Raw genomic sequence first — 27,226 nt, 5'->3', positions numbered from 1 at the left:
CCAGTAGATTCAGTAGATTCTCACAAATCCAACAAGACCAAGCATTCTTGATATGCACACTCTTGAGGCTATGAAATTGGGCTATTAGTAAAAAAACAAAGTAGAAAAGGGGGTGTTCACAATAATAGTAGTGTGGCATTCAGTCAGTGAGTTCGTCAAATTTGTGGTACAAACAGGTGTGAATCAGGTGTCTCCTATTTAAGGATGAAGCCAGCACCTGTTGAACATGCTTTTCTCTTTGAAAGCCTGAGAAAAATGGGACGTTCAAGACATTGTTCAGAAGAACAGCGTAGTTTGATTAAAAAGTTGATTGGAGAGGGGAAAACATACGCAGGTGCAAAATTTATAGGCTGTTCATCTACAATGATCTCCAATGCTTTAAAATGGACAAAAAAAGAACAAACGCATGGAAGAAAATGGAAAACAACCATCAAAATGGATAGAGGAATAACCAGAATGGCAAAGGCTCACCCACTGATCAGCTCCAGGATGATCAAAGACAGTCTGGAGTTACCTGTAAGTGCTGTGACAGTTAGAAGATGCCTGTGTGAAGCCAATTTATTTGCAAGAATCCCCCGCAAAGTCCCTCTGTTAAATAAAAGACATGTGCAGAAGAGGTTACAATTTGCCAAAGAACACATCAATTGCCTAAAGAGAAATGGAGGAATATTTTGCGGACTGATGAGAGTAAAATTGTTCTTTTTGGGTCCAAGGGCCACAGACAGTTTGTGAGACAACCCCCAAACTCTGAATTCAAGCCACAGTTCACAGTGAAGACAGTGAAGCATGACGGAGCAAGCATCATGATATGGGCATGTTTCTCCTACTATGGTATTGGGCCTATATATCGCATACCAGTTATCATGGACAGTTTGGATATGAAAAAATACTTGAAGAGGTCATGTTGCCTTATGCTGAAGAGGACATGCCCTTGAAATGGGTGTTTCAACAAGACAATGACCCCAAGCACACTAGCAAACGAGCAAAATCCTGGTTCCAAACCAACAAAATTAATGTCTCGCAGATGTGAAGAAATCATGAAAAACTGTGGTTATATAACTAAATACTAGTTTAGTGATTCACAGGATTGCTAAAAAAGCAGTTTCAACATAATAGTTTTGAGTTTGTAGCATCAACAGCACATGCTACTATTATTATGAACACCCCCTTTTCTACTTTTTTTTTTTTTTTTTTTTTACTAATAGCCCAATTTCATAGCCTTAAGAATGTGCATATCATGAATCCTATCTATCAACAGGATCTAGTCAACAGAAAACAGGTACAGGTAAACGATGTAAAATCTGGATTATTAAGTGTCACCTGTGGGGTACCTCAGGGGTCGGTCCTTGGACCAAAACTTTTTACACTGTATGTCAATGACATTGTTAATGTATCTAAGATGTTACATTGTATTCTGTTTGCTGACGATACCACATTTTTCTATTCTGGTAAAAATGTACATGTGTTGAGAGTAGTCAAAAAAGAATTCATGGGAATAAAAACTTGGCTTGACATTAATAAATTATCACTTAACTTTGACAAAACTAATTTCATGATATTTAGTAATAGAGAAAAAAGTACGAATAAAAATTTTCACCGAAAACCAGCTTAATTTCTCGAATGGTATCCACTCGGATGTGCCTCACAGTTTCTGAAAAGATTTTGATGAAGCACAGCGCCAGTCTCTCAGCAACTTCTCAGACAATGAAAATCCGACGAGGGGGCTGGACCACTCCTCCCACAAGGCGCGCTCACAGGCGAATGACGTCACCGACAGGCATGGAAAAACTCATGCATGCGCACGAAGGTTCAAGCTTGGCTGATGTAAAAACATATGAATCAAACCTATAGTTTTTTAAAAAAATAAAACGGTCGGTTTCTTTTCTAATAGACCTCGTACTGTTCTATGACTGTTCCACATTTGTCCTACTGTATTAAAATATGGGGAAATGCCTGCAAAACATTCACACATTCACTTTTCATTTTACTGAAAAGAGCAATAAGGACAATTAGTCGGAGGCATTATAGAGAACACACGTGTCCAATATTCCTGCAGTTACATTTGTTGAAATTTCATGACCTGGTTGATTACACTATTCTCCAGACAATGTTTAAGGCTCACAAAAAAATACTACCGACTAACATCCAGAACAAATCTGAAAAAAGAGAAAGCCAGTACAACTTAAAAGGAACAGAGATATTTAACAAACCAAGATTCACAACTAAATTGAAGGAACGTTGCATTTCTATCAAGGGAGTCAGTTTATGGAATAATCTGAACAAGGAAATTAAAGCAGCTAAATCAAGCAATATATTTAAAAAGGCAGTTAAAATTAATATGATTCAGAAATACGATGTTGTAATAATGAAACCACATGTATATTTTTACTATTTATTTTTCTTTTCCTTTTTTAGATATTCTGATTGCAATGTTAATAATGTGATTATTTAATTTGTAAATTAATCTTCTGTAAAAAGGGGTAGATAATATAAGTTCGCTTCTTTCTACCCCCTTTCATTCAGGTGTATTGTTACGTTTGTTATGTTTTCTTTTGGAATGATTTTTGGTTGTGTGGTTGGAACTGAATGAAATGAATGAAATAAACAATAAATAATAAGCAATGCTTGGTCTTGTTGGATTTGTGAGAATCTACTGAATCTACTGGCACCTTGTTTCCCATGTAACAATAAGAAATATACTCAAAACCTGGATTAATCTTTTTAGTCACATAGCACTACTATTATTCTGAACACTACTGTATGTAGTGCTCGCCACTATTTTTCTGCCTCTTTTTCTGTCCACTTTTTTTTTGGGGGGGGGGGGGGGGGGTGACATTGTGGAAATGTGCTTCGTTCTGAAAACGATACATGAATGGCACTCACGTTTCCAGATGTACAGTATGCCTTCAGTATACTGTTGCGTAGGGCAGCAAAAACTCAGCACAGAGCTGCTTAAACTGGGCGTAGAGCTGCTTAACTTGGCATGGTCAGTACACCGCAATACACAACTCTACACTGGCCCCAGTGTGAAAGCAGCTTTAACGCTACACCTGTTGTGTTTTAATGTAAGCAATCCTGTCCTCACCATAAAAACAACAAAAATAAAAAAGTTCTGAATTGCAGCCAGAATCTCATGAGGTGTCCATAATTGGGTGAGAAATTACCCCGATCTTATTGTACCAGTGAAGATGAAATACATTTGCTTATTTTAGCTCCCAGTGTTTCAGCAGTTATCTAATGATTACAGTATGTTATGCAGAGGGGTGTAAGTGTTTCAAAATGTCGTAATAGACAAACAGGATCAGAAAAACTTTTTTGGGTTAGTTTTACGTTTTGGGGGCCATCTTTTCACTTCAGAGAAACATATGCTTAATCAGGACATTACTGAGAATGAAAACACCACATTAGCAAGCAGAACCTAACCAGCTAATTAATGTTATTAGACAGGGCAAAAACAATTCAGAGTAAATTCTTCTCAATCACCACTAAACAGGACAAAAATGTCATGTGAAGCATTCTAGCTAAATGGACCACTTCAAAGTGGAGATAAGTGTGTGTCCTTTTACCTCAATAAATGTAAGTTAACTTTCTAAAACTACCGATTATACATTTAGCCTTGCCTTAACCTAGCCATCCTCTTCTGTTGGGGCTGCCCTACAGAGTGCAAACAAGTCAAGTGTGAAGTAAGGGCTTCCTCTCTCACCCAGCCCCTCCTTCTCAATCAACTTGAGAGCCTAGATTGTAATTTTCTGAAATTCTCCTTTAACTTGAGTAATGTCAAACTAAAATTTTATATATTGTATTTAGTTCTTTTTTGCAACACAACATGTAATAATGTAGCATTCAACATTGTCCATGGACAACAGATGTAAAAAAAAGCAATTTCTGGCTAATTCTGGCACATTTTCATTTTATGTTAATTAATGTGCATTGTCCATGTCAAATAAACATTAAAATAAATAAAATGCATACAATATCAGCAAATAAAGGAACAAAATGTGGCTTTTTAAATATAAATTCCCTTTTTATTTCTTCTGAATTCCAACAGAATTCAGAACATCCCTCACAGTAATTTCAACTAAAAGCACATGGTTATTGTATTAAATCCAATTGTGAACTCAACTGTAAGGAAGCAGACATAATGTTTCACTCTTTGTATATGCCAAGTATGCCATCACCTCAAAATAAATATGGTGAAACAGTGTTTATACATACTTTCCGATGTTATCTGGAAGAACCTGCAATGAAATATCATTGAGGGAAAGGCATGTTAGATTCCGTAGTTCTGGAAAGCTCTCAGGTAATCTGAAAAAACAAGACAGATCATCACATGAGGTAAGAGAAAACAGGAACACATGAATTCACAGTCATTTCTAACAGTTTTGCTACCAACACTATATGTCCCATTTCTGATCTGCTCTTCAACATACGTGTTTTAAAAAGTCACATTAAGAAGAAATTAACTCCAAAATAACCAGGTTAAGTGAAAAGATATAATTTCTTCTACTAACAGGACTTTATTATCTTGATTAAAAATTCCTTGTTAACAAGGATAACAAGGAAATATTCAGTGACTTGGAAAATATTCATGTGTCCATCCTTTGACTTGTGTAAAGAAACCTGACTAAAAAAGTAGTTATTTGTATATCTAAATGGTTGTCCTTCCAAAACAAAACAGTGGTGTTGTTTTTTTGCTGTTGTTTTTGTTAAATCTCTTGACTTAAAGCTGACAGTTTGCACTGTAAGCACATTCGTTTTCTATACCCACTTACTCCAGTTAAGGGTCACGAGGCTGGAGTCTATCCCAGCAGTCATAGACTGAGAGGTGGGGTACACATGGGACAGGACACCAGTTAATCGTAGCGCCACATATAGACAGACAGACAAACAGTCACACTCTCACTCGGGTCTACGCTCAATTTACAGTTTCTATTTCACCTAACCTGCATGTCTTTGGAAGTGGGAGGAAGACAGAGCACCTGGAGGGAACCCACACAAACATGGGGAGAAGATGCAAACTCCACACAGAAAGGACCAGGTGGGAATCGATCCCACAACATTTTCGCTGTGACGCAACCATGCTAACCATTTAGCCATCATGCTGCCCGTTTCACTTCAACTCCACTGTGGTGGTGTTAAGAGGCAAAACTATAAAATTTGTTACTGACCAACTACTTATGGACCCGACTGTAGATTGAGCCAAACATTACTATCAACTTCATGATCTTAAAGCAACTTGAGTTATGCTAACCCTGACTGAAGCTGAAGATTTACTGTGAAGCTGTTAAATGTGCCTGATGAAAGAGTGAAAAAATGGCTTACTATTCGGTAAAACAAGTGTGTGCTAGAGTGGGTATACATCACTTGTTTTTATTATTTTTTTAGCAGTATGTCTTTCTATTGCAAAAATGCTGTGTTCATGCCAGCAGCAGAAATAACATCATACAGGTTGTAATAGCAGAATTCTTGTGGTCTGCAGCAGCTGACTGTGGGTGACACAGTGAGGCATCATTTTTAATTCTACTGACATGGACAATAATTTACTTAATTGGAAGAAAAAAAAAAAAGAGTCTTAGGTTTTTACACAACATTACAATTAAAACAAGAAGGCCTGGCTCTAATGGTATCTTAAACATGTAACTTTTTCTGAGGTTATAGATTAATTCCTCTTTGTAATCTAACACACATTATTCATGTGTGTTAGAATGGATAAATAATCCATCTATCATGGTCCTTCATTCCTCATTGTTAAAAATAAAAAACAACATCCAGTTTGTCCTTTTTGCTCAATAGATGAACATTTTTAACTTTTAACAGCAAGTCCTGTCATGATGTGCAAGTTGCCGCGATTAAAGGCAGAGGCGGTGGAATTTTATTCTGGCAACCGCTTACTGAAAACAATACAACATCCAGTTTACAGTCTGTCACTCGTGAACTCAGCATAATGTTGTATGTACCTGGTGTGACTCACATTTGAGATGAAGACAAACTAATGTGGGTGTGTCTGTCTTTTCAAATAAAATGATTTAATACCATCATCCTTGGAATAAAACATTCATTGCTGACTGGAAACAGTAACATACTTCCTTGACTGTTATTTTTTTTCATACTAAAAGGTATATATTAAAATTACAGAGACACCCTGTAAAATGAATGAAATGTCATTAATACAAAGAACACTAACAGCTGAAATTATAAACCAACCAACAAACTGGCTCCACAATCTCCACATTTTTAAATTTGGGACTACTGCTGGCTTTTCAAAATTATGCATATTTACAGGGGAAAATAAAGGTAAACAATGTCTATTTCAGGATGGAAAAGATCAATATTTGAACCTTTAAATGGTAAATGGACTGCATTTATATAGCGCTTTTCCATCCGCATCAGGCGCTAAAAGCGCTTTACACATGCAAGGCGCCCACTACACACCAGGAGCAATTAGGGCATTAAGGACCTTGTCCAAGGGCCTTTAGTGATTTTCCGGTCAGGCTGGGATTTGAACCAAGGGTCCTCTGGTCTCAAGCCCAACACTTCAACCACTAGATCATCTCTCCCCCAACTGGGCTGACATCACTTATTTTAGTCAGTGAAAAGCAAGCAAAGAGAAACAATACCTTGTTAAAGGATTTCCACTGAAATCTGCCACTTGGAGAGTCTTGCAGTAAGAAATGCTCTCTGGAATTTCCATAATATCTGAGAATGAGAAAATACAAATGTTATTACAGTTCTTACTCCCTCTGTTCAGGTGACAAAATGTAGTGATGTAACATACAAACACACAGTATAAACATTGCAGTTATTAACTGGCAACCAAATGGAGACAGATACATACATATTTGAGTAGTGACAATGTTTTTATTTTTGCCTTTATAAACCACCATAATGGATTAAAAATTACACAAGATGTGAATGGAGTATAAACTTTCAGTTTTCCTTCAAAAGGTTGAATAAAAATATTGCTTTTACCATTTATGAATTTTAGCCATTTTTATACACTGTCAAACGTAACCAGACAAACTGCAGTCAACAACTGCCTGGAGTCAGGAACCCATAGGGATGGGTATTGATAAGATTTCATCGATACGATTATCAATTCCGCTTATCAATACCTCTTGTGAATTTTCCATGTACTAAAAGTAGGCTTTACAGGTTTTCTATGTCAATAACATTTTATTGAGTCTTAAAGTAAATAAATATGAAATTGGTCACTGGATCCTTAAACTCTGGACATAAATAGAAAACAAAATCTGTAGTTTTCGTCAAAAAGCATTTCCTTTCGGACATTATTGGCATGAATGTCTTTCCATACATCTGAGCTGAGCTCTTGCAGCCGGCAGTGCTGCACGTCAATGTGTAATTCATAAAGAATGCAGGACGTCTCATTTTGGGAGAAAAAAATGTTTTAGTCTGTTGTCTGTCTTACAACGTTTGGAAAGAGGTGTCATTTGATTTAAACGGCGATTTGCTTTGAAGTTATTAATTCTGACCGGACTCTGTCTCAGCAGAGAGAGGTGCAGCATTTGGAGTTGTGCCAATGGAACAGAGGACAATTCTCATTTCTTGACTGCAACAAGACAAGTGTCCCAGTTAGTGACTTTAATCCACACAAAAGTGATTTACGACTGACATATTTTAATGGCTTTGAGAGCAGTTAAGAAGCGGACTTTTCGTTTCTGGAGAGCAGCGAATCAAAGAACCAACAAAGCAGCAGATCGAAGCACTGCTTCATTGGTCCAAGCTTCAAAGTGGAGTCGCGCTACAGAAGCGGTTGATTACAGACCCGCTGCAGGATCTGCAATCAACGTAGAGAAATGATCATTTTCCCGACAAACACCCTCAAAAACAACAGCTGCTCTGAAGGACCGATAAGGGAATCATTAAGCAAAAAGACTATTGATGTCAGTGGATCGAATAATTTCTTAAAGGGGATAGAGAATCAAAATCATCTTTTTGGTGTTAGTTTAGAGTCTCCCCGCTGTGGGGAAAACACACGTGCCAGCAAGTTTCAGAACCTCTGTTTCAAGTAATTCTCCTTTTTTGAATTGCCGCCAGAAAATAGGCCAATTCGTGTTTGAGGGAAACATTGCGTCACATTTTCACCAATAGCCCCCCCCACACACACCCACCCCCTTTCACACACGCCCCTTCGAAATTAATTATTCATAAGGTTGTGCCCACCCATTCCTACCACTGGAAGAGGAGCAATGGCAAGCTACAGGTGTGCCTTCCGAGGCTGTCATAGCGGACTACGATCTTTCCATATTCTTCCCACGGAAAGCAATGTACGCGATCACTGGCTTTTAATCATTTTTAACCGCATCCCCAGGACATACAACCGCCAACTATTTCTTTGCTCTGCGCATTTCATGGAGGACTGTTTCACCAACCTTGCTCAATTTCGAGCTGGCTTCAGTCGGCATTTAATACTCAGTTGAGGGTCAGTTCCGACTTTGCAACAAAATCAACCCCAGCAATCAGTACATCCTGTAAGTATCACATTTTCTTTTGTTTTAAATTTGTGTTGCGCTATATTCGTGTTGTAAGAATTGCACGTTAGAATGGCATGTTAGCTATGGTTTGTTCCTCTAAAGGGAATGAGCTAACCCCTTAGCAGCTAGCTATTTTCATTATTATGCTGGCAGCAAGTAAGCCTGCAAAGGGCAGCTTGCTTATTTCAATGCATAACCTTTGGAAGTCACAGTAACCGAAGTAAAACAAAACAAATGAAGCCAAACTAAAATGGTATTACTACACAATAGGAGGGGGATTTGAGTAGCGTGACTAGACGTCCTCTTTTTCCCGGACATGTCCTACTTTTGAGACCTAAAAAAATGTCCGGGGGGAATTTCAAAATCGGCCGGGATTTTGTTCAACTGCCTCAAACATAATAACAGTGATTCCTCGCTATAACGCGGTTCACCTTTCGCGGCCTCGCATTTTCACAGATTTTTTTAGTCCAATTTTGCATGGTTTTTTTTTCATCCTCATCAAGCAGCTGGTCGCGGCGCCGCGAAGGGAGAGCACGCGCATTGTGTGTCTGTTTATAAGAACCTTCTCGCCCAGAAGAAAAAAGAGCGCCAACAACTACCAGTGATGCCGGTAACAGCACTGAGCTTTACAAAGACATTTTTATGCTTTTTTTCTCCGAGCCGCTAAAGTGGGAGTGCTTTCTTTTCAGTGAGAGGAAGGGCAGCCAATCAAACAACGGCAACCGATCAGCGCCAACACCTACGTGCATTTCATAATGAGGTTGCCAAATAAGCTCCAAAACGACGTCATTAAATGCAAACGAAACATTCTAAACCCAACATAGTAACATAGCTGTTTCAGAGAGCCTTTTAGGAAGGTTCTGAGCCATTACAGACCCAACCAATTTTTGGGGGGCTACATATCACATCACAGAACAAGGATTAATGCCCCATTTAACCTCTCTCTATCACCTTTAACAATACCCAAAAAGAACCGGTTCTCGATACCCAACCCTAGGAACCCATGAGCATCATCGAGTGAGTGAGTGAGTGAGTGAGTGAGTGAGTGAGTGAGTGAGTGAGTGAGTGAGTGAGTGAGTGAGTGAGTGAGTGAGGGAAGGTTTCCTCCCTTGAGATCCTTGGTTTGGCCTTTACTAGCACCTTGTTCAGGTGTTGCTTGTTTGTGAGTCTTTCTGCCTTTAATCTTGTCTTCAATGAAAAACATGCTCTGTTGGGCTGAGATCAGTTGAAAGACTGCAGTTGAAGAAGATTCCATTGGTTTGCCTTTTGAGAAGCTCTTTGGTTGCATTGGCAGAATGTTTTGGCTCATTACCCATATGTACTGTGAAGCACAGTAGACGGGTAATGACCATAGTTTGGCAGCATTTCGCTGCCACTCAGCAAACACTACAGCCCTATATGCTTCAGAATTCATTATACTACTTAAATCAACTGGCACACCATCAATAAATGTAAAAGTTCCATTGGCAAACATATATGCCCATGTCATAGCACTGCTTCCACCATGTTTGACAGAGGTTTGTATCTTTTTAATGACTTGGATTCTTTGCGGGCCCCGCATCCGTCCCGTAACGGTAACACCGGAGGCAGTGAGCGAAGAAAGAGCATGCACATTGTGTTCTGCGTGTGCCTGTTTATAATCTTCTCGCCCAGAAGAAAAAAAAAAAGCACCACCAACTACCCATAACTGTGTTCTTCACTCAAAGACACCTGCACTGAGGTGGAAAAAGACGCTACAGCGGAGCGGTGCCAGGACGAAGAGACGCGGTCAGAGGAACTGTGAAATACTGGTCAGTCACTATTGATAATTTCTTATGTGTCCAACCTCATAGGTTGAGCATTAAACTTATATTCATTAGTTCTAAAAGCCATCATAATTATTTATAGGAAAATGTTATATTTTTATTTCTCAAAAAAATGTTTGGGCCTGAAAACAAGTTTTGATCTTTGGTTTCATTCTATAATACTGGACTTATTTTTCTACTAAGGTTTGAACTTTGAGTGTTTACACAGGAGAGAAAAGTGAGAAAATGGTAATGCCTGTTTGAGAAAAGTGTATAAAGTGTGTAGTGAGGGGTTTTACAGCCTTAAAACATCTATAATAATTGTAAAAAATAACGCTGACTACTTCGTGGATTTCGCCTATCGTGGGTTATTTTTAGAACGGAACTTGGGAGTTACGCGCGAGGGACCACTGTACTCTTCTCTTCCCATCATCAAAGTACAAGGTCTTGGTTTTACCTGTCCAAAAAAATCTTGTTCCAGAACAGCGTAAGCTTTCTAAGATGCTTTCTGGCGCAATCCAATCTGGCCTTTCTGTTCTTGAGTGATACGAGTGATTTGCAAACTGGATTTATAGTTTTTGTTTTTCCAGTAATATAATGAAAACTGCTCAGGATGTGACTTTTACACATTCATAATGAGGCAAAAACCAACATTTTCACTTCACTTTTTTCTATTGACACTTTCTGAAATTAACTTAAAAAAAAAAAATTAATTAGCAGTTCACGATAGGGGTTTTTCAACAACTGATGCTCATTTTTATAGAACAGGGCAACTGATGGGGAATATATATATATATATATATATATATATATATATATATATATATATGTTTATTTTTCCATTATGCATAAATCAAAATTTATGTACTTAATTGATCATTTAACACTGTTGTCTGCACTCTGTTTAGGTATATCTCCACACTGTCTGCAGTACACTTATTTAAAATTTAATGAATATATCAAATAAGTAAATATCCACAGGAAATAACAATAATAATAATAATAATAATAATAATAATAAAAACTTTAAAAAAAATGTAAAGGAGAAATAGTTTTAGTACACTTGACAGCATTAAGCAGCGCAGACAGCCATATCTGCTTTCTGAGAGAGAATGAACACTTGTAAATTTAAATATGTAAATAAATAAATAATGTTACTGTAGTGCACACAGTAGCAACATCTCCTTAACTCTCAGTTCAAAGTTACGATGCTAACAGCAATGCTTCTTTGCAGTTTCTCCACCAAGCCGTTCCTCCTCCTGCTGATAAAATTACCCATCATCACTGAATCCTCTCTCACTAGAACAGAGCACAATGGAATACAGGCACATTTTCTTGCTAGTGGTGCCAGACATCTTCAGAGGGTTTTGTAGCAGTTTCGCCATTCCAGTGGCTGACATCTTTCAAATAATCATGTACGATGCAGAAATTTGCATTACAATTTACTGAAAGACATTAACAATGATTTTGCCTTTAGCACATGGCTGCAAAGAGAGAGAGAGAGAACTTTTTGCAAAATGTTTTTCGAACTTACGTAGTTCCGGCTTAATTCCTCTCTGCACTAAAAGAATCTCACCATCTGTCTTTCACCATCATCATCAACCTTTGTACTTGTCCCTGTGGCAAGCGTCATAAATTTAACTTTAATAGCACATAAAACCATGGTGTGCAGGTGTCACTCTCACAGTCAGTCATGGTGGCAAAATTTTCCACAGTGCTCTCATGGAAAGCAACACAATTTAACATCTGCTGCACACTGCCTACGTACACGTGGGCAGTTAAATATATTGAGCTTTAAAAGTGAAAGTACAAATTCAAATCTTGTTTTCTTTCAGATACCACTGCATCCAGTATTGGCATGTTTTGACTGTTTCAAAGCACCCACGTCCAATGTTTTAAGGCATTAGACTACATGCAAGTTGAAAAAAGAACCCAAAACCACACTGACAAACCTGGCTGCATTCCTGTCAGAATTTTTTTTTTGTTGTTGTTGTTTTTTTTAAATTGGCCTCATGATCTCAGACTTGGACGTCCGGGGCAAATACCTCTCAATTAATTTATCTGCTTGATTAATCCAGTTACCATAAATCATCTACAAAAAGCAGCTGTATCTACACATATCTATGAAAAACATACACATTGTCCATCATAAGCCAACAAAAACAACAACAACAACAACAAAAAATACAGGAATGGAAACTAAAAAGGACATTGGTTTGTTTTCTGCAGTACCCTGTTTAGATCCAGATTTGAGGACAGAAAATGGGAATCTATACAGTGTTCACTAGTGCTTTTGTATATTTTATTATGATGTTCTAAAACAAGACAAAATTTTTTTATAAATACCACATGAAAGAAACACGTTGAAATTGACCATTCTTGAAACTTGAATTTTAACCATTTGAGGATTGCTGATGATACTTTTCCTTTTCAGAGGTTGGATGTTGACATTTTGTGTCTCATTCTGAGTGATCCCAGAGCTGTAAGCGCCTCGGTTTTATTCTACAGTTTTCTTGTCACCCATTGGTTCAAACACCTTACATTATATAATGGTGCACTCTGTTTGGCTATCAGTTCCTTCTCTTTCAATTCTACTCCACGTGGAATCCCTGTGGCAGTGTTGATCGCTTGTACATTTGGATTAAATCTTAATTTCACATTCTAAAATATCGCCTGTGTTAGCTGGCCACAAAGCACTGAAATTCAATGTCTTTTCATGAAAATTATATGTTAAAGCTACCGCCACACACCCAAGAATATTGTGCTTAGATAACATGTTGCTGTATGCATTTTCTCCGTATGTCTACATACATGTCTGTATGTCCATGAAAAACATTTGCATCATCCATCACAATCAAACAAAAGGTGCGTCATGAAATTTAGTTTATCATCCTGAATACATAGAATACGTTATGTACATTAATCCATGCAAACACCACCAGGGGGCGTTTCAAGAATGTAGAATGTGCATCACTCTACCATAAGGCCTCACTCGACGTGGATGCAGAATGTTACACAGATTTTCAGAATCTTTGTCTATCGTTCATTAGGTCTACAGTTCAGCGTCAAGTAGTTCCTTATATCATCTGCTACTTGAAAGCACTGGATCAGATGCCTTCATTATGTACACTAATTCATGCATTCACCACCTGGAGGTATTCATGTCACGCAAAAGTGCATACCACCATCTATGTACGCATATTAATTCAGCGTGTTGATGAAAATATTCACAAACACTACACCATCAAATCCAGGGCCCTATCATCTATAAACCAGGAATCTCAGAGCTGAAGCAAACACAAATATTTCTGAAATCGCAAAGTGTTGGCGTATCTATGTTGGTTTTCTCCAACTCACCATTTCGAGAGACATCGAGCTCTACCAGCTGCATGAAGTTGGCTATTTCTGGTGGAAGCCTATGGATCTCATTGTCACTCAAGCTAAGTTTCCGTAGTTTCACCAGCTGGAAAAATGGCTGAAAAGAGAAAATAATTGCAAATTGAATTAAAAGTTGCACAAATCACATATACTACATCAAAATATGACTTTTTCCCTCACAATAAAAGCTGATAAACATGCAATCAACTGATGCTAATTCTGTTAAAGAATCTGTCAAAGATAACCTGCACCGAGAATGTGCCTGTGAACTGATCTATTGAAGTAAAGAGCCTGAACAAAATATTGTATGACAGGTTTGATTAAATAGGAACTATGATACTCAACCCGAACTATGATGCTGGTGCACTTAACAGAATAAGTAATGTAGCACTCCATGCTTTATTAGGTAAAATTAAAAACTGTTACTAAATGAGTTCTTAGGAAGATGTGAAGGAGACAAGTTATTACATCAAATATTTAAACAGCAGCATGTATAAGCGTTGAATTGGTGCCATTTTTTAATTTCGATAAGTATTTTATTTTTTATTTTATTTTTCAGTTTCAATTGATCTTTTTTTTGGGGGGGGGGGGGGGGTGTCAACATTTAGCAAAAATCAGCATTACATCCGCCAACTCCTGTATTAACGTATTTACACTGTAGCTCCAATTTTAGATTTTATTTGATTTGAAGTGTCCAAAAATATTTTGAGAGACAAGAAAATAAACATTTGCCACTCCCAAAAAGTACAACTCCAATTCCAATGACGTTGGGACGTTGTGTGAAATGTAAATAAAAACATTACATATCTTGTCTTTGTGGTGTATTCAATTGAATATAGGTTGAAGAGGATTTGGAAATCATTGTATTCTGTTTTATTTCTATTTTACACAATGTACCAACTTCACTGGAATTGGGATTGTAGGTGTGTAACACTGCACCTCCCTCACGGTTCTGTCGAAATCACAGTTTAAAGGATACAGTATGAATCAAATCAGAGTGCATGCCAGGTAGGTTTCCTCATACGGGTATAAAACAAAAGACTTACACAAATTTAAGATGGAAAAATAGCAGTTGAAATGTTTAACAATTATCTCAAGCATCTACAGTTTTCACATCCTGAACATTTTGTCTAAAATTTCTAGACTGAATTTTGCTGAATCACAATTAAAAATCTGATAGTCAATGTTGCAGACCTCTCACAACGTCAAGGTAGACACCTTTTTTTTTTTGCAGTGTGGCTCAGCAGTAGAGATGTAGTTTGTAGACACAGAAGTGTAAAGCAACTGTTGTAGAAACGCATTAAAACAGGAGATGTAGTCATCACCATTCATTGTGGCTTTGACTTTAAATTACTCAACTATTCTTAAATGGACTGCATTTATATAGCACTTTTCCATCTGCATCAGACGCTCAAAGCGCTTTACAATTATGCCTCACATTCACCCCGATGTCAGGGTGCTGCCATACAAGGCGCTCACTACACACACAGCAATAGGGGATTAAAGGCCTTGCCCAAGGCCTTAGTGATTTTCCAGTCAGGAGGGGATTTGAACCCATGATCTTCTGGAGTCAAGCCCAACATCTTAACCACCAGACCATCACCTCTCACTACTTTTGGCATAGTCATTAAAAACCTGTGCGGATTAGCTCACCTGCCTACAGACCATACTCTTTTTTTTCTGTGCCTTTCTGATCGATTGGATGTCAGCCCTGCTGAGTCAGGTATCTGGTATCTCAGATTCGTGGGAAGTGGACACAAGTCACAGCAACTTCTGATTACAGAGATTTGCCAGAGCAAGTTGCCACATTTTTGTTCCACGAAATAAAACGAACAACCAATTACCACAAGCACATACTTGATACCCAATGCAAGAACATGCACAACCTGCACTGTAGTGTACATCTTTGCACACGTATTTCTAGCACAATGATCACCCGATTTAGTATCTCAAGACTTGTCTTTTCCCTGCATCACAAGAAATACAGCAGTAACACCCTATTTGGCCATAACAGGGCAAAAACATCAGAAATGCTTTCATACGTTACTTTGCATGCTAAAACTAAACTTTATCAGAGCCCAATTTTTATTTTTTAATGTTACACATCATTGCACATTGTGTAATAGCAAGCAGCACATAATGCAGTTTTTTTTACTTTTAGGCTGTCAGGTGTTAACTGTTGGAGTACCTGCAGTATTACTGAAATGCAGTACATTTCTGGATTTGCAGGATATAAGGAAAGCATGAGATGCGCGATATCACTGATAAATGCACAACCATTAATAAACCAACATTATTTTCTGGCTCTTCCATTTCCCCAGTTTGACTAAAAACACAAATGCAGTTTGTGGACCGATTTCCCACTCTATCCGCTGTAAAAAAATAAATAAATAAAATTGAATACTAGTACTTGAGGGTCAAATCTGCTTAACATCATGGCGTGTGCAAATAAAATTATTTTTCTTATTCATTTTGTCTTACGCAGTCTATTTTGCGATGTATTTGTGTGCGTGCTCATTGTTAGCAGTCTTCTTTTGCACAAGATTCAACGTGACATGAAACACAACACACATTTCTCTGTGTGTTAACGCCCGCACCCACGGGCACACCCTATTTATTTGTTTGTCATACGTGCAGACACTTCACAATCAAAAAGGTCACATAACATCTAAGTCACACTTGCCATAACAATTTCAACAAAAAATGTTAGGGGCATAATAATAACAACAACAAATAAGAAAAACAGCATATCTCAACACCACCATTTGCTCACATTTGAAGAGCTCATAATGCTTTAACACAAGTTGACACACTGTATAGCTCAAAACCCAAACATAAACATTTCGAATTTCATCAGCATTAGTTTAGTTGCTGGTTTGGTGAGTACATCTGCACTGCAGCCATTTCATTGTTTGGACAGTAATGCAAATTCATTTGGTCACCATTTACCACATAGACCTCACAAAGTGGTATTTAATATCCACGTTTACATCTCTGACTATGTACAGGGTCCTTCGCTAAGGCTATAGTGCCTTGGTTGTCCTCATAAATAACACACCTGTATGTTTTCCATCAAAACATCTTAATGGTTGTTGCAAGAAAAGGCACTCTTGTATGGTCGCAGCTAAAGCCAGATATTCAGCCTCATAGGTGGACAGTGTGACTGTGGGCTGTTGTTTAGTTTTCCACGAGACTAACGGATCATGTTTGTTTAGACTGATACTATAACTTGTAGTGCTTTTTTCGATCATTAATATATAGCCCAATCAGCGTCACTGTAAGCATGAAGTAGATTCTCATCTTTATATTTCCTGAAACAAAGTTCTTTGCTTTTGGTGCTTTTCAAATACCTTAAAGCATGCTTAATAGCTGTCCACTGTTCATTAGTTGGTGTGGTGAAATATTGACACTACAGCTACAAGGGGTAGCTCTAGACTTACAGTTTAACATGTCAAATCTCTCCATTATTTTCTGTACAAATATGTGCATTGGGACATTTTAACACAATCAGCACTTTGCTCAAAGTCAATACCTAGAAAATGTGTCAGTTCATTCTGAATCTCGGTCTTTCATTCTGAATTCGAACTGAAGCATTTCTTTTACACATCTCATGACTTTATTATCACTTGTGGCAATAATCAAATCATCAACCTATATGAATATGCAAAATTTTTATTGTTAGTCACTTTGCTATAAACACAATGATCAGCGAGGTTCTGTGCAAACTGTATTTCACACAATCATGCAAAATGTAGTTCAAGTTGTGCCCTGTCTAGTTTAGTCCGTACAGGGATTTCTCAAGTTTACATACTAGTTTGTCATTGCTGGACCCAATTTCATAGTCCCCAGGCCGGTCGATGTAGATTTCACATTCGACTGGTGCATGTAAATAGGCAGTTTTATGTCCATCTGGTGGACAATCAGATTGTTCTGTGCCACTTTCTGTGCCAACACCCTGATGCTGGTCATGCTGGCTGTAGGAGAAAAAGTTTCATAGTTCACGCCTGTCCTCTGATGGAAATCTGACAACATATTGTGATTTGTCTGATCCGTGATTGTTCTTTTTTCATTATGTAGACCCATTTACCCCCACTACATCTTTGCCCTCAGGTAGAGTGATTCAATCAATTTTTTTTTTATATAGCGCCAAATCACAACAAACAGTTGCCCCAAGGCGCTTTATATTGCAAGGCAAGGCCATACAATAATTACGTAAAACCCCAACGGTCAAAACGACCCCCTGTGAGCAAGCACTTGGCTACAGTGGGAAGGAAAAACTCCCTTTTAACAGGAAGAAACCTCCAGCAGAACCAGGCTCAGGGAGGGGCAGTCTTCTGCTGGGACTGGTTGGGGCTGAGGGAGAGAACCAGGAAAAGACATGCTGTGGAGGGGAGCAGAGATCGATCACTAATGATTAAATGCAGAGTGGTGCATACAGAGCAAAAAAAGAAAGAAACAGTGCATCATGGGAACCCCCCAGCAGTCTACGTCTATAGCAGCATAACTAAGGGATGGTTCAGGGTCACCTGATCCAGCCCTAACTATAAGCTTTAGCAAAAAGGAAAGTTTTAAGCCTAATCTTAAAAGTAGAGAGGGTGTCTGTCTCCCTGATCTGAATTGGGAGCTGGTTCCACAGGAGAGGAGCCTGAAAGCTGAAGGCTCTGCCTCCCATTCTACTCTTACAAACCCTAGGAACTACAAGTAAGCCTTCTATTCTAGAATTAACAGGAAGCCAATGAAGAGAGGCCAATATGGGTGAGATATGCTCTCTCCTTCTAGTCCCCGTTAGTACTCTAGCTGCAGCATTTTGAATTAACTGAAGGCTTTTTAGGGAACTTTTAGGACAACCTGATAATAATGAATTACAATAGTCCAGCCTAGAGGAAATAAATGCATGAATTAGTTTTTCAGCATCACTCTGAGACAAGACCTTTCTAATTTTAGAGATATTGCGTAAATGCAAAAAAGCAGTCCTACATATTTGTTTAATATGCGCTTTGAATGACATATCCTGATCAAAATGACTCCAACATTTCTCACAGTATTACTAGAGGTCAGGGTAATGCCATCCAGAGTAAGGATCTGGTTAGACACCATGTTTCTAAGATTTGTGGGGCCAAGTACAATAACTTCAGTTTTATCCGAGTTTAAAAGCAGGAAATTAGAGGTCATCCATGTCTTTATGTCTGTAAGACAATCCTGCAGTTTAGCTAATTGGTGTGTGTCCTCCGGCTTCATGGATAGATAAAGCTGGGTATCATCTGCGTAACAATGAAAATTTAAGCAATACCGTCTAATAATACTGCCTAAGGGAAGCATGTATAAAGTGAATAAAATTGGTCCTGGCACAGAACCTTGTGGAACTCCATAATTAACTTTAGTCTGTGAAGAAGATTCCCCATTTACATGAACAAATTGTAATCTATTAGAGAAATATGATTCAAACCACCGCAGCGCAGTGCCTTTAATACCTATGGCATGCTCTAATCTCTGTAATAAAATTTTATGGTCAACAGTATCAAAAGCAGCACTGAGGTCTAACAGAACAAGCACAGAGATGAGTCCACTGTCCGAGGCCATAAGAAGATCATTTGTAACCTTCACTAATGCTGTTTCTGTACTATGATGAATTCTAAAACCTGACTGAAACTCTTCAAATAGACCATTCCTCTGCAGATGATCAGTTAGCTGTTTTACAACTACCCTTTCAAGAATTTTTGAGAGAAAAGGAAGGTTGGAGATTGGCCTATAATTAGCTAAGATAGCTGGGTCAAGTGATGGCTTTTTAAGTAATGGTTTAATTACTGCCACCTTAAAAGCCTGTGGTACATAGCCAACTAACAAAGATAGATTGATCATATTTAAGATCGAAGCATTAAATAATGGTAGGGCTTCCTTGAGCAGCCTGGTAGGAATGGGGTCTAATAGACATGTTGATGGTTTGGATGAAGTAACTAATGAAGATAACTCAGACAGAACAATCTGAGAGAAAGAGTCTAACCAAATACCGGCATCACTGAAAGCAGCCAAAGATAACGATACGTCTTTGGGATGGTTATGAGTAATTTTTTCTCTAATAGTTAAAATTTTGTTAGCAAAGAAAGTCATGAAGTCATTACTAGTTAAAGTTAATGGAATACTCAGCTCAATAGAGCTCTGACTCTTTGTCAGCCTGGCTACAGTGCTGAAAAGAAACCTGGGGTTGTTCTTATTTTCTTCAATTAGTGATGAGTAGAAAGATGTCCTAGCTTTACGGAGGGCTTTTTTTTTTATAGAACAACAGACTCTTTTTCCAGGCTAAGTGAAGATCTTCTAAATTAGTGAGACGCCATTTCCTCTCCAACTTACTACGGGTTATCTGCTTTAAGCTACGAGTTTGTGAGTTATACCACGGAGTCAGGCACTTCTGATTTAAAGCTCTCTTTTTCAGAGGAGCTACAGCATCCAAAGTTGTCTTCAATGAGGATGTAAAACTATTGACGAGATACTCTATCTCACTTACAGAGTTTAGGTAGCTACTCTGCACTGTGTTGGTATATGGCATTAGAGAACATAAAGAAGGAATCATATCCTTAAACCTAGTTACAGCGCTTTCTGAAAGACTTCTAGTGTAATGAAACTTATTCCCCACTGCTGGGTAGTCCATCAGAGTAAATGTAAATGTTATTAAGAAATGATCAGACAGAAGGGAGTTTTCAGGGAATACTGTTAAGTCTTCAATTTCCATACCATAAGTCAGAACAAGATCTAAGATATGATTAAAGTGGTGCGTGGACTCATTTACATTTTGAGCAAAGCCAATAGAGTCTAATAATAGATTAAATGCAGTGTTGAGGCTGTCATTCTCAGCATCTGTGTGGATGTTAAAATCGCCCACTATAATTATCTTATCTGAGCTAAGCACTAAGTCAGACAAAAGGTCTGAAAATTCACAGAGAAACTCACAGTAATGACCAGATGGACGATAGATAATAACAAATAAAACTGTTTTTTGGGACTTCCAATTTGGATGGACAAGACTAAGAGTCAAGCTTTCAAATGAATTAAAGCTCTGTCTGGGTTTTTGATTAATTAATAAGCTGGAATGGAAGATTGCTGCTAATCCTCCGCCTCGGCCCGTGCTACGAGCATTCTGACAGTTAGTGTGACTCGGGGGTGTTGACTCAATTAAACTAACATATTCATCCTGCTGTAACCAGGTTTCTGTAAGGCAGAATAAATCAATATGTTGATCAATTATTATATCATTTACCAACAGGGACTTAGAAGAGAGAGACCTAATGTTTAATAGACCACATTTAACTGTTTTAGTCTGTGGTGCAGTTGAAGGTGCTATATTATTTTTTTCTTTTTGAATTTTTATGCTTAAATAGATTTTTGCTGGTTAATGGTGGTCTGGGAGCAGACACCGTCTCTACGGGGATGGGGTAATGAGGGGATGGCAGGGGAGAGAAGCTGCAGAGAGGTGTGTAAGACTACAACTCTGCTTCCTGGTCCCAACCCTGGATAGTCACGGTTTGGAGGATTTAAGAAAATTGGCCAGATTTCTAGAAATGAGAGCTGCTCCATCCAAAGTGGGATGGATGCCGTCTCTCCTAACAAGACCAGGTTTTCCCCAGAAGCTTTGCCAATTATCTATGAAGCCCACCTCATTTTTTGGACACCACTCAGACAGCCAGCAATTCAAGGAGAACATGCGGCTAAACATGTCACTCCCGGTCCGATTGGGGAGGGGCCCAGAGAAAACTACAGAGTCCGACATTGTTTTTTGCAAAGTTACACACCGATTCAATGTTAATTTTAGTGACCTCCGATTGGCGTAACCGGGTGTCATTACTGCCGACGTGAATTACAATCCTACCAAATTTACGCTTAGCCTTAGCCAGCAGTTTCAAATTTCCTTCAATGTCGCCTGCTCTGGCCCCCGGAAGACAATTGACTATGGTTGCTGGTGTCGCTAACTTCACATTTCTCAAAACAGAGTCGCCAATAACCAGAGTTTGATCCTCGGCGGGTGTGTCGCCGAGTGGGGAAAAACGGTTAGAAATGTGAACGGGTTGGCGGTGTACACGGGGTTTCTGTTTAGAACTACGCTTCCTCCTCACAGTCACCCAGTCGGCCTGCTTTCCCGGCTGCTCGGGATCTGCCAGAGGGGAACTAATGGCAGCTAAGCTACCTTGGTCCGCACCGACTACAGGGGCCTGGCTAGCTGTAGAATTTTCCACGGTGCGGAGCCGAGTCTCCAATTCGCCCAGCCTGGCCTCCAAAGCTATGAATAAGCTACACTTATTACAAGTACCGTTACTGCTAAAGGAGGCCGAGGAATAACTAAACATTTCACACCCAGAGCAGAAAAGTGCGGGAGAGACAGGAGAAGCCGCCATGCTAAATCGGCTAAGAGCTAGTAGCTGCGCTAAGCTAGCGGATTCCTAAAAACATGCAAAGTGAATAATGTGTAAATAATTTAGAGGTGATTCAGCAGAAGGAGTGCTTTAGTTAAGGCACGTGAAGATTACACTGGGAAACAAAACGTTATCTAGATAACTAGATCAATTTAACTGCGCATATTAAACAGCTAACAGATACAGCAAAACACCGCTGTGCTCCGGAACAGGAAGTGATACAATACCGCAGTGAGAGCCAACCACCAGTAGAGGTGATCAGGGTGAAAGTTGCATTGTCCTTTAACGATTACATTTCCTCATCCATAGCATCAGCCCATCCTTGTGCATTCACTGACATCACTTATATGTTTACTGCTTCCTTATACGTTTGTGGCACATTACACATACGTAAGTCTTTAACAATAGTCAGTATCGGTTATGCCATCTTCAAAACCACAAGCGTGATCACCTAAAAAATTTGGCTTTTTCCTCTCTCTATCAGGATACATTTCTCTGCAGTTTTGTCTCTGCAGAGTCCTGACTTTTTCTCTTCTGACTGCTGCTGCTGCTCTTGTCCTCCAAATGTTCATCACCTTCATCATCTACATCGTGACCCTCTGTCTCATTGTCTGAGTGCATTTCTTGGCTCTTAGTTGTTTGTAGACTGAATGGTGGGGTTTTCAGATTGTCTATTATTTCGGATTACAAAATCATCATCCTCAGCATCCTGTACTTTATTCAGTCTGGATACAAATCCCACAAGTCTGTGTTTTTGTATTTTCCTGTTGCTGTGAATAGTACACCATATAGGCTGGACTGTTCTTGTCATATCCAAGATGGCTCTCTCACATCTAGAGTCCAATTTCCCTTTAAGATGTCTGTAAGCGTAACACAGTTGTCTAAACCTCTGCATTCTAGCAATATTTGGCTGTTTGCCTGTTAACAAATAGTAAGGAGTCTGTTTAGTGCGGTTGTTAAAGCACCTATTCCTCACCACAGCAGCTGTCTGGGCATTGTAGGTTCAAAACATCTTTAGCAGCCCACTCTCTATGAGCATACACCTGGCCATCTCAAATAGAGTTCTCCAGTTGCATTTTGGTGTGGACAATATGGGGCTGAGGTTTCATACCTAATACCATTCCTGTGCATTAAATCTTGAACTCTGTGCCACTGTCAGATCTGTTGCATTTTATGCCATAAGGAACCATATCAGCTATAAATTTCTCAGCAGCTTACACTGTGTCACCTTTATTTTCAGAAAATATACAAAAACTGCACTGGAATAGTAATCTGTAAAGGATAGTACATATTTATGACCCTCTCTGGACAATGGGCCTACAGGACCTGCTAAGTCTATGTGCACTATGTCCAGAAGTGCTTTGGCCCTCACATCTGACCATCTGTTCCTAGTTTGAACAAACGTCCCCTGAGTGCAAACCTCGCAACATGGAACAAGTCTACTTCATTTTTAATGTCCATCCCATCTACAACATTTGTTAGCTTAATTTAACATGCATAATTGCAGTGAACTAGGATTTCATGCCAACTCTGCAAATCAAGGCTTTTCTTACACTGGTCATCTCACTGGTCGCAGACAGTACAGCTTGTTGAGTAAACATAAGAGGAATTTGGTACAGTCTTTATGAAGCAGGACATTTCTCACTGAAGGTCACTGTGGCTCCACTGATGGTTGCAGCTTACACAGAGAAGATATCCTGAAGATATGATGGGACGTACAGAGCAAGCCTGAGCGTTGTTCAGAAACGCCACCCCCCCACTATCGATTAACCACACTTTGGCATCACCTCTGTTCTTGGCAACTCTGTTGCACCTGGAGGCCTCAGACAACTCGTACCGCATTTAGAACACATAATGTCGTATGTCCACTGTCCTTTGCCCCCGCAGGCGCGCACTTTATGCCAAACTGCACTCTTGCTTTCATGTTGTTGCGCGCATGTTTTCATAACTTCTGTTTCATCTTAAATTTGGCAAAATTAGTTTTATCCTCGCTTTGAGACACATACTGCAAATGGCTTAAATGTCTCTGGTGGCCCTTTCAAAACCACTGTAATCAAAAGTCCATCACTGAGCATCTCACCTGCGTTTCTCAAGGCAGTAATTGCAGTCGCCGCTCTGATGACATATTCAGTGACGTTCTCAAAGGGTGATTTTTCTGTAGTGAGGTCAACTCTGTGTATAAGTTTATAATGCTGGGCTTTCCTTTTCCAGTGTCGTATCTATGGAGAATCTTCAGTACCTCGCGTCCGTCATCCACTGCGTCGCACATTATCAGCAACAGGGTCTTGTCAACCAGAAACAGAATGAGCTCTGCGTAAGCCTCTACATTTTTCTCCTCGTTGTTGTCCCCAGTGGGTTAATTCAAAATGGTGTCCTTTAACCCTTGCAGACAAAGGTGGCCCAAAAACTTTGCCTCCCCAAAGTTCATAATTTTTCTCATCTCCATCAAAAATGAGCCTCACCAAGTGGCTTCCTGAAACCGCATCCCTGTCCTTTTTAATTATGTTGGCAACAGATCACAGGTGCATGCAGTGAAAGGAGCCACTTTCACCTGGCTAGTTAATCAAACTGTGCGTTATGATTCTGCTAACACTCATATCATGATGACAATGAACATGCGATTAATTGTACAGCATTCATTTGCACAATGTGTAAATGCAGGGAGCTCTAGCTTTAATGAACTTGGATTTCCCATCTAAAGCAATATGAGACATACAGAAATGCAAACAATGTTGTGTTGTTTTGTTTTTTTAACAAATGACTATCTCAAAACCTAAACTACAACCCCTGGCAAAAATTATGGAATCACCGGCCTCGGAGGATGTTCATTCAGTTGTTTAATTTTGTAGAAAAAAGCAGATCACAGACATGACACAAAACTAAAGTCATTTCAAATGGCAACTTTCTGGCTTTAAGAAACACTATAAGAAAAAAAAAAAGATTGTGGCAGTCAGTAACGGTTACTTTTTTAGACCAAGCAGACGGAAAAAAAAATATGGAATCACTCAATCCTGAAGAAAAAATTATGGAATCATGAAAAACAAAAGAACGCTCCAACACATCACTAGTATTTTGTTGCGCCACCTCTGGCTTTTATAACAGCTTGCAGTCTCTGAGGCATGGACTTAATGAGTGACAAACAGTAGTCTTCATCAATCTGGCTCCAACTTTCTCTGATTGCTGTTGCCAGATCAGCTTTGCAGGTTGGAGCCTTGTCATGGACCATTTTCTTCAACTTCCACCAAAGATTTTCAATTGGATTAAGATTCAGACTATTTGCAGGCCATGACATTGACCCTATGTGTCTTTTTTGCAAGGAATGTTTTCACAGTTTTTTGCTCTATGGCAAGATGCATTATCATCTTGAAAAATGATTTCATCATCCCCAAACATCCTTTCAATTGATGGGATAAGAAAAGTGTCCAAAATATCAACGTAAACTTGTGCATTTATTGATGATGTAATGACACCCATCTCCCCAGTGCCTTTACCTGACATGCAGCCCCATATCATCAATGACTGTGGAAATTTACATGTTCTCTTCAGGCAGTCATCTTTATAAATCTCATTGGAATGGCACCAAACAAAAGTTCCAGCATCATCACCTTGACCAATGAAGATTCGAGATTCATCACTGAATATGACTCATCCAGTCATCCACAGTCCACGATTGCTTTTCCCTAGCCCATTGTAACCTTGTTTATTTCTGTTTAGGTGTTAATGATGGCTTTCGTTTAGATTTTCTGTATGTAAATCCCATTTCCTTTAGGCGGTTTCTTACAGTTCGGTCACAGACGTTGACTCCAGTTTCCTCCCATTCGTTCCTCATTTGTTTTGTTGTGCATTTTCGATTTTTGAAACATATTGCTTTAAGTTTTCTGTCTTGATGCTTTGATGTCTTCCTTGGTCTACCAGTATGTTTGCCTTTAACAACCTTCCCATGTTGTTTGTATTTGGTCCAGAGTTTAGACACAGCTGACTGTGAACAACCAACATCTTTTGCAACATTGCGTGATGATTTACCCTCTTTTAAAACAAGCGCCTTAACTGGTTTCAAAAGCTCCAATCTGCCATGTCAAACACGTAAACACCAGACAGCCCTAATATTGTGAGCACGTCTAATATTGTATAGTTCCACCTTTTGCCACCAAAACAGCCCTGACCTGTCGAGGCATCTACTCCACCAAACCTTTTTCTGAGATCTAACATTAATTTTGTGAGCAATTTGAGCTACAGCAGCACCTCTGTTGGATTGGACCACCTGGGGCCTTGGTCAACAAGCCTTGGTCTTGATGGGGCCTTGGTCAATGAGCACTGGTCTTCCACGACCCTGTCGGCCGGGTCCCACCTTTTTTTTTTTTCTTCTTCTTCCTTGGACCACTTTTGATAGGTACTGAGCACTACACTCTGGGAACATAACAAGAGCTGCAGTTTTGGAGATACTTTGGCCATTTGTCTAGCCATCACTATAAGCGAATTGCGCATCTCAGGCCGCGCGGTGCATTATGGGTAGGCTAAATTTTTCATCTACCAACCCACAAGCTATGGTGGCGGAAAGCAGCAAGGAGTGCTGTGATTTGGATCATTTCAACCTCTGGAAAGTTGACGATTTAAAGGGTTTTTGTAAGCTCCGCGGATTGCCTGTTACAACCAGGACTACGTACGGCAGTGGACAGAAATGGAAAGAAGAGTCGGTCGCGTGTGCTGCATCTGTACAGAAAGTACCATTAGTGCCGACGGAGGAAGAGCGCGCTGCTGTCGAAAATGACCAGTGCTTGTTGATAGTTAGAGACAAACAAATTTCTGACCCCTTGAAGGCAACTGACAGATGGTTAGACGAAGTCCAGAGACTGAAACTATGGATAATGCAGAATATTTGCTAAGCAGGGATGAGAAATCGCTACTCCACCGGCTTCATAATGACGACAATGATGGTGAGTCTAGCATATAACCTCTTTGGTGTCACGTTTGTTTTGATAAGTTGACAGACATACAATGATATGTGCATGCATGCAGTTTGTTTATAGAACATGTCAATTTTACAATATTACGCGCCACGACATTCATGGCGCGACATTACAGTCATAAGTCGATACACAAAAATGGCGGGACGGTTTCAGGATATTGACAAAATAAACGTATGCAAGAAACTTACAATTTTAGTCCGTCT

General features: G+C 39.2%; 1 protein-coding gene across 1 annotated transcript in view; it reads right to left on the bottom strand.

The window, feature by feature from the left end:
- The window catches only part of lrrc1 (leucine rich repeat containing 1), a 90,618-nt gene that overhangs the window by 40,599 nt on the left and 22,793 nt on the right, over window positions 1-27,226 (bottom strand). The window contains exons 2-5 of the mRNA XM_034184374.1: window positions 13,634-13,751; window positions 6,618-6,696; window positions 4,216-4,305; window positions 2,144-2,156 (exon numbers count right to left, since the gene is read on the bottom strand). Of these exons, the coding sequence (XP_034040265.1) occupies window positions 2,144-2,156; window positions 4,216-4,305; window positions 6,618-6,696; window positions 13,634-13,751 (300 nt within the window). The remainder of the gene's footprint in view (window positions 1-2,143; window positions 2,157-4,215; window positions 4,306-6,617; window positions 6,697-13,633; window positions 13,752-27,226) is intronic.

This window comes from Thalassophryne amazonica, chromosome 13, assembly GCF_902500255.1.
Source record: "Thalassophryne amazonica chromosome 13, fThaAma1.1, whole genome shotgun sequence".
Taxonomy (NCBI): Eukaryota; Metazoa; Chordata; class Actinopteri; order Batrachoidiformes; family Batrachoididae; genus Thalassophryne; species Thalassophryne amazonica.
The sequence above is the reverse complement of the archived record's forward strand: the minus strand, read 5'-3'. Positions and strand labels throughout refer to the sequence as shown.